Source organism: Triticum urartu, chromosome 2 (assembly GCF_003073215.2).
Source record: "Triticum urartu cultivar G1812 chromosome 2, Tu2.1, whole genome shotgun sequence".
In the NCBI taxonomy this organism is placed as follows: Eukaryota; Viridiplantae; Streptophyta; class Magnoliopsida; order Poales; family Poaceae; genus Triticum; species Triticum urartu.
This window is the reverse complement of record NC_053023.1, coordinates 576,486,928-576,495,616: the sequence shown is the minus strand read 5'-3', so window position 1 is coordinate 576,495,616 and position 8,689 is coordinate 576,486,928. Positions and strand designations below refer to the sequence as shown.

Here is an 8,689-nt window from a genome sequence, read left to right as displayed (position 1 = left end):
TCGTCCTGCTGAATTCTCCCAGCAGAGTTGGAGATGCTCGCCCATGTCAGGTCGGTACTCGCCAACGTTTGGGCAGTTGCGCCTACTGGTGCTCGGGTCGAGCCCAGCACGTGGTGGTGTTGTACCGTCCCAACGTGCGCCGGTCTAAGCCTAACGGCTGCTCAGCTCAGGTCGGGCCGAGTACGTGGTGGCGTTGCCTCGAACCCACGACTGCGCGGCGACTTCTCCTCACATCCTCTTGCTTAGATTATCAAATATCAATACCGTACATTGACTACAAGTTTCTCCACAGTTTATTTTTCCTTTCTGATTGATGAAAAGGTTGCGCGTTCGACAAGACAGGCATGTAATGTACGATTGCATTAGATTCAGGCAGGAGCAAAAAATTCCACTCCGGAGAGAAGCGGAGACTTGTGACTTGTCATCCGTTAGTATGAACGCCGTAGTCAGTCGTCACGCCAAAGCAAGCAGCACCATCTCTTGCCCCCTCCCCTCCGTCCGTTCCGCCACGACAAAAAACAACAGCAGCGAATCAAGGCCGCGTAGACTACGCATAACTAGTCTCCCAATCCGCTCCCCCCACCCAACCCCCCAACTCCGCGACACGATTCCCCACTCGATTCTCTTCTCGCCGGCGGGATCGATCCGATCGAGGTTGATTGGGGGAGAGCGAATGGCGCGGTGATCGGCCCGGTCGGTCGGGCGGCTCGATGGCGGCGAGGCCGGGACGAGGCGGCCGCGTGCGCTTCAACGTGGGCGGGCAGGCGTTTGAAACCACCACCACCACGCTCGCCAACGCCGGCCGCGACTCCATGCTCGGCGCGCTGCTCGACGCCTCCTGGAACGTGCCTTGCGCCGGAGGGGAGGACGCGGCCGCCGAGTACTTCATCGACCGCAACCCGGCGTGCTTCGCGGTGCTGCTCGACCTGCTCCGCACGGGCAGCCTCCACGTCCCGCCGCACCTCCCGGAGAAGCTGCTCTACCGGGAGGCGCTCTACTACGGCCTCCTCGACCACGTCCGCGCCGCGCGCTGGGGGAGCTTCGACGGCGACCGCCTGCGCCTCGCGTCCTCCGTGCCCGGCCGCGCCCCCGGGGACGGCACGGCCGTCCGCGCCGCGCCCGACGGCGGCTGCTGCGTCGCGCACGGGGGCGCCGTGCACGTCTACAACTGGATGCTCGACGAGCGCCGCCCGGTCTCGCTCGACCACTCGCAGGTCAACGACGTCGCCTACCTCGACGCGTCCACGCTCCTCATCGCCGCGCGCGAGCGGCTCGGCAAGTGCGACGGCGGGATGGCCGCCTTCTCCGCCGTCTCCGGGGACCTCCGCCACCGCTTCCGCGTCCAGCACGACCGCCAGGCCAAGTCCTTCACCGCCGGCGCGCTGGCGTTCGACAGGGACTCGAGGATCTTCGCCAGCTGCAAGGGCCGCCTCAACGAGTACGGCGTCGGCGTCTGGGACAGCGCCACCGGCGAGCAGGCCGACTTCTTCTACGAGCCCCCCGGCTGCGCCCTGGGCGACGCCGACAGGCTCCAGTGGCTGGACGCCACCAACGCGCTCATGGTGGCCACGCTGTTCCCGAAGACGGACAACTGTTCCATCGGCCTGCTGGATTTCCGGGACAAGAGCGTGGCCTGGTCGTGGTCCGACGCCGGCACGGCCGCGTCGCTGGAGGAGAAGCGCGTGCTCCACGCCATCGCCATGGAGGACGAGCGGTCCGTGTGCGTCATCAACCAGTACGACGACCTCGGGTTCCTGGACCTGAGGAGCAACGCCGGCGCCGTGCGGTGGAGCTCCCGGAGCAAGCTGATGAACCGGAAGGCGCCCGGCGAGGAGAGCTGCTACCCGAAGCTGGCGACGCACGGCGGGCAGCTCTTCTCGTCGATGAACGACAGCATCTCCGTGTTCAGCGGGCCCGAGCACGTGCTGACGTCGACGCTGAGGCGGAGCTACGGCGGCGCCATCTGCGACTTCTCCATCGGAGGCGACCGCCTCTTCGCCCTGCACAACGAGGAGAACGTGTTCGACGTCTGGGAGACGCCGACGCCGCCGATCATCTGACCGCCAGTCTGCTCCGCGTTGCTCTGCTCAGCTCGCCGTGACTTGAGTCGTACTGCACTTGTTGCGCTCACTCAACAGAAGAAAAGAGATACTACTACAGTAGTATTCAGAAGGAATGGTTGCACCTAACTGATGATGATGATTACTCATCACAGTACACTGTAGCTTTCGATCAATCTTAACTGGAGTGGTAGAGTGTACGCAAGCTTTGGTTTCTAACCCAGAAAAGAGAAATTTTCGACCAGTACTCCCTCCCCCGGTCCTTTTTAGGTCGCATATAACATTTGTCTAAGATCAAGCCTTGTAAAGTTTGACCATTTTTATAGAAAATAATACCAACACTCATAATATGGAATCAATATTAATAGATGTGTCATGACTTTAATTTTTATATTGTACAACTTTAGCATGTAAATGTTGATATTTTTCATATAAATATGGTCAAACTTTATGAAGTCTGACTTCAGATAATTCTTATATGCAAAGTAAAAAAGGACCAGAGAGAGTACATACGGGCATCACAACATCTCTAACAGACCCCTTATAACACGAACGCTTAAAGCCGTTATAAGGACCGAGAAAAACGTATTTTAAGGACCGATTTAGCTGCAGTCGAACAGATCCTCGTATAATCAACCCGTAAAAAAGAATATTCTCTAAATATACCTGCCACCTCGCCTTCCTCGACGCACCGCACCCCCGCCACCAATCCTCCCTCGATGCGCCGCCGCCCCACCGTGCCTCTCTCGACGCGCCCCATCGCCTCCATGCGTCAATCCAATCACTGCCGCCCCTTCTGCCCGCCGGACTGGGGTTCTCCACCCCCACTGCCGCTCGCACCACCAGCAGAGCCACCGCCAACCGCAATCAGCCCCACGGTTCGCCGTGATCCGCTTCCGCACGGGCCCCAACATCTCCACGCCAACCGTCACGGAGATTGATGCTCTCGTCGCCGGTCTCCACTCGCCGTCCCCGACAACCTCTCTGTCTTCTCCTCCGACCGCGACGCCGCTCATCTCCTCTTCCGCTCCCTTCCTGCCGCAGCGCAGAGCTCTGGTCTCTCCAGCTCGAGTGCCTCCACCTCCTCATACCCTACCTCCGGCGGCCGGGGACGGACGGGCGGCGGCCCGAATGGGTGGGGCGGCTTCCCGGATGAGCAGGGCGGCGGCCAGGGACGAACGGGGCGGCGGTCGGGAGCGAGCCATGAAGATTTCGATGGCAGTTGGACTCCGGCCAATGATCTTTCGCATATACAGGGCACCCTCGGGTTGGCCCCAAAATCCTTGTTTTCATAGGTTTGGGCAGGATGTTTTTCGCGCCTCTTAAATTTTTTACAGGTGGGAGTCGTTTACGAGTTCTATTCAGGTTACTTTTTTCATCTAAAACTGTAAATCAACGGTTATTTTACAATTTCGTACGTTTTAAAGGGTTTGCCAAGAGATGCTACGCATGCCATCACCAGTAGATTTTTCTTGCCCTTCTAATTCTTCTCGTCGGAACATCTGTTGTCGGCATCAGGCGTTGTCCTGTCAAAATCATCACAAGGTTGATTCTCAGCAAAGTATGTTTTGTGAATGCTAAAGGATATCTTTCGCTGCACTTAATTAGGAAGCCCCGTACGCCGTACTATCATATCCATCTGAGCCGTGCTTGGGCCTGCATTTTAGAATTGGTGACTCACTCGAGGACAGATTTGGCTGTCCTGTTTAGTGCTCAGCAATGTCGGCCACAATATTCAATGCCGAATTGGAACGGTGCCCCTATCTGTTTCACATACACATTCTGTCACGTGTTTCTTTCTTAAAAAAAATAACAAAATATGTTAGTTTTACTCGTTTTTAAAAAGTTTAGAAACAGATCCAAACTACGACCTGGTTTCTGCTGTGCTCTTCAGAGGCAGTCACAGGCTCTGTTCCAAGCAGCAGTGTCTGTAATCTTTCATTTGCGCTTTACTTAGCTCTGCTCGAGAGAGCATGTATGTGCAGGTGGGCGAGCTTTTGCTTTTTAGGCCTCCTTTGGTTCATAGAATAGAAATGTTGTAAGAATAAGAAAATCATAGAAAATGAGATGACATGCATCTTAATTTCTATAGAGAAAAAGATGTCATTTGATGCATATGATAGGAATTTTTCCATTAAGTCTTAGCTAAAAAATTTTTTTCCTTCAAAATGTGAAGGATTGATTCCTATTCTATATAAGAATAGGAATCCATTCCTACAAACCAAAGGACCTTAAAGAAAATTTTCCTATGCAAATCCTATCCTATAGAAACTAGTAGAACGTCCGTGCGTTGCTACGGGCTTAATTTATTTATTTTGGATTACACCTAGTTAAATGGCCATGCGTTGCTACGGGCAACAAAACCTGTTACCGAAACTAAAGCTTGGCATGAGATACTTGTCATAGTATGTTTTGTGTGTACATGTACAATTCATACATATATCTATGCATCATTGGCGTATTCAGCTTTTTGACCTCATCTCCAGTGAGCATCCCATCATCGTTCTTATCGCGCCTACTAATATCACACTCCTAAAGGATTTTTTTTCAGTAGGTTCAATTGATTTAATCCAAAACGGAGATGCGAACATAACTTAGCCCAACAATGTGGAGTCAAAGACTTTCCCACAAAAAAAACTACAAGTAAGATCTGGCCAATCGTCTCCATCAAGAACTCCTTGAGCTGATACTTGTTATTGCCTTCCTCCGGCATTATGTTCCTCTTCCTCGATATGTACCGAGTTCTCCATGCCTTGGATTAAAAGACATGTCCATTAGTCCACATGTCATGAGTCGTTTAGTCTATCAATGGAAGTATTGCTTATTTTGGTCTAACAAGGTATGGACATTAATTATTAAGATCCAGATTAGCAGCTAGGAATAGGGGTGCTCATAATGCACTTGATTTTGGGCCAGTACCTTGCCAACTCTTTGGCAAATAGGAACATACCATGGTATATGAAAAGACAGTCGCAAGGAATATGTGTCCTTTATATGAGAATAAAGAGGTATTTTGCACTGTCCAGTAGTCTCGTCCTTCAATTTTTTTTTGAACATCAGTACAAACACAAGCGCTCATATACACGCGCACACACTTACCCCTATGAACGCACATACACACACCCTACCCCTATGAGCACCTCCGAAAGACTAAGCCGGCATATCATTTTGAAATTTACGAAGTCCGTAGGCACCTCGTCGTCGACAGGAACGTCTCCTCCCACTGAATGCACATAACCAGAAATCTTGAAATAAATCCAGGAATAAATGCGAGCACCAGGATTTGAACCCTGATGGGCTGGAGATACCACAGTACCTCTAAGCATCCACCCACAGGTTGGTTCGTAGTCTCATCCTTGAATTGTTTTGCTATAATTACTCAAGTTTTGTGCTCTTGAGGTAACATAGAACCGGCAAATCCAAAAGGAAGTGTGTGTGTCATGTCTCATGTGTGTGTTTCTGGGTGGATGTCTGTCTGCGATAAACTTTACATTAAGACAAAAAAATAGCTTTGAATATCACTATAATTATATATAACGGTGGTAGTCTCGTCCACTGTCCACTTCTCCAATGTTCAGATTCAAGTTCCATAATTTGTATAGATATCTTGCCATCTGGGAAAATTTTCTCATCTACCCACCCTTACTACTTGTGACAGATTATATGATCAGATAACCCTGTTATGTTAAAAAAAAACAGATACTTCACGGTCTAGACTAATTAGAAATTGAAATGTACTGAATGTGTGATCTATTGCAGGTTTAATGAGATTATGATGTTGTTGCAAGGCACACAAAATGAATAGTTGCTTGTTGTATACAACAAAAATGGCACCATATAAAACCAGATGGGTGTTGGTCATCATGTTGGGCCATACAAAAGAAGTTTGCTTACTCGAGGAAATATCACATGTCCAAATTGCCCTGGTTCCCTAGATGTATAAACTGTCACCCTACAAACAAACATGACCTATCAGAGTAGAACACAAGATGCAATAATAACAAGATTGAACATGCAAGCACAACGGGATAAAAAACAATGGCGAAACCATATTAAGGTCATTATGCAGTTGGCTTAAGTTACACCATTAAGCAAATAACTACCCACACCAGTAGAAGCTCCAAAACCTATAGAACCATATCATGTAATATTCCACTGAAAACAAGCATGACACACATGCTAAATGCTCGTAAACATTACTACGGAACTTTCTCCAAAATAACTTTGCTTGTCAACCATGAATCCACTTAACTTCTTGTTTTCTCAACAGTATCTCTATATTTTTAATTCTTGTAAACCGAACACAACAAAATATACCACTATGATTATCTACAAGAAATTACCTAATTTCATGCTGGAACTATAATTTAGTTCTAACATCCTCATTGCTTAAATCTGAAAACAGATTTCAGTCATTACTAACTAAATGTTAGGCATAAACTTGTTTTGGCTGAAACTCTTACACTCTGGACGGCAATAATGCAAAAAAGAAACCATTGGTCTTTTTGTATCAACTCAAAAATATGCATGGTTCTGTACCAGTTTTAAATAGACTGATTATGTCTAGTTCAATAACAGGAAACAATTGCGAGTTCCTAGTTCGGTGTATGGACGGAGAGGTGACCCAGAAACATCAAAAACGAGTTTGGGATGAACTTGCCCCTTTTTGGGCCCAGTCTCTTCCGCTATGATATTTTCTCCTTTAATTTTTCTTCCCTGCTCCCAGTCGTCCGATGCGGCGACATAGCGGCAGAAACTACCCACCTTACCCTGATGCTGAGCAACATGCATGGACTGCTACTTTCCTCTATCTCTGCGGTGGTTTCCTCTCTCCCAATTGGCTTGGCCGCAGGCACACAACACAATAGCCCATGCACAGCCACCCATCCTAATCGTGTGCTACTTTCTCTTCTTCCTTCCTAGCCTCTCCTTCTCCATCGGTTGCTCCCTGCCACTGCTTTCGCAAGCAATAGTAGCCCTCGAGCCACAGATGCATCTTCATCTCTCACATTATTCCTCCTCTCTCACATTATTCCTCCTCTCTCATGGAAAAAAATTACGTGCCCGGTTCGTATGTTCCACCCGTGAGACCCTCGTCGATTCACGACACATGTTAATTTCAATCTCAATGCCCTAGTCCCAATTACCAGCCAACACCCTTCCTTTGTTTGAAAACCGGCTATTCCTTTTCTATGAATTGGCGGCAAACCGGCTTTTCCGTTCCTAATTGCACATCTAAAGGAGAGAAACAAACAAACCAGTCTAGAGCCGACGGGGGTCATGCGACACGATGGCACGATCTCTCACCTACGGCGGCCGTGCAACGCTGACTCCGTGTCCTCGCAGGACATGTGGAGCTGCTCCGTCATGCCGTGTAGCCAGTTGTGGCGATGAACTAAATGAGCTATATTGTTCAGGCCGAGAGGCACAACGGCGTGTCATCCTTGCTAAGACACTTCACTGGTTTTAGAAGTCTTTCACTGACATAAATTATTGTGAATTTCCTTTGCCCATATTAATATATATGAATCAGTGCCAAGCAGAAAATGTAATTTTAGTCAGATAACCCACAATGGCGATATAGTTTTTAGAAAATATACATCGTACCAGCCAAATTATATTAAAAAGTGAAATATAGAAGATTCACCTTATGCTTGGAAAGCACCTTTCCAATCATCTTTATCAGTCACCAAACACCATCATAAGTCTTGTATTTGAGTGCATTGTCAATCTTCACCAATGACTATAATGCCACATGATGCTTGATGCTTGTTCTAAAAATGCATAAATGATTTATCAGTGGAATTGATTGAACGTGCAAAAATAATAGTAATAATCACATATGAGCTTCATAATATACTTATTTATTACTACGGGGAGGTAGCACTGCAGTGTTTTTTAAGATAAATACACAAATTTAGGAGATTAGAGCTGATTCAGTTCAACCAAGTTGCCATTTCCCAGTGGCCAGTGCTCATCTGGACAACCTGAAAAAAAAGAAGGAAAACTGTACAATAGAAGCTATAGAACATACACATGCTGCATGTAATTCATAGTAAGTGCTCAGCAATGCAATACCAAATCAGAAGAGAAATTTCTTCAAACAAGTCGTGGACAATGTGAGTAAATATACTCCATATATCTACTGAAATCCAAATGGACAGCTTGGCTGGTGAGCTTACAGATCAGTTACAAGCTTCTGATAGAAAGTAGAAATCTAGGATTCTGAGTCTTTCTTCCATTTGCCAACGCAAGCAATCTAAAAAAAATAAAAAGAAAAAAATGCAAAAAGGAAAAGGAGGGGACCTTCTGTGTGAAAATTTGAAGGCTTATTAATGGATTGTGTGCCCAGCCACAACCATCCACGCAGATGAGCCGCCCCAAAGTCTTCTAGACTCATACGATCTATGGTCATGCCATCATGATTAGAACATCGATGCATCCGAGGAAACGCCAGCCTGTGAGCCTACTAACCCCCGCCGATCCGGCTGAATCAGCGTCGCGATCGTACCAAGGAGGCGCCGCTCCTTGCAGGGAGGGCCACGCCGATGCCATGGTGGGTACGGCCGCGCCTGACGCCACCAAGATGAGCAGCGGGCGGCTGCCTCAAAGAGGGGGGCGAGGGCGAC

General features: G+C 48.4%; 1 protein-coding gene across 1 annotated transcript; it reads left to right on the top strand.

The window, feature by feature from the left end:
• Positions 1 to 417: 417 nt before the first annotated feature.
• Positions 418 to 2,304, top strand: LOC125538877 (BTB/POZ domain-containing protein At2g24240-like). The gene has a single exon (XM_048702187.1). The coding sequence runs from the start codon at positions 711 to 713 to the stop codon at positions 2,058 to 2,060; it is 1,350 nt and encodes a 449-aa protein (XP_048558144.1). The 5' UTR covers positions 418 to 710; the 3' UTR covers positions 2,061 to 2,304.
• The last annotated feature ends 6,385 nt before the right edge of the window (positions 2,305 to 8,689 follow it).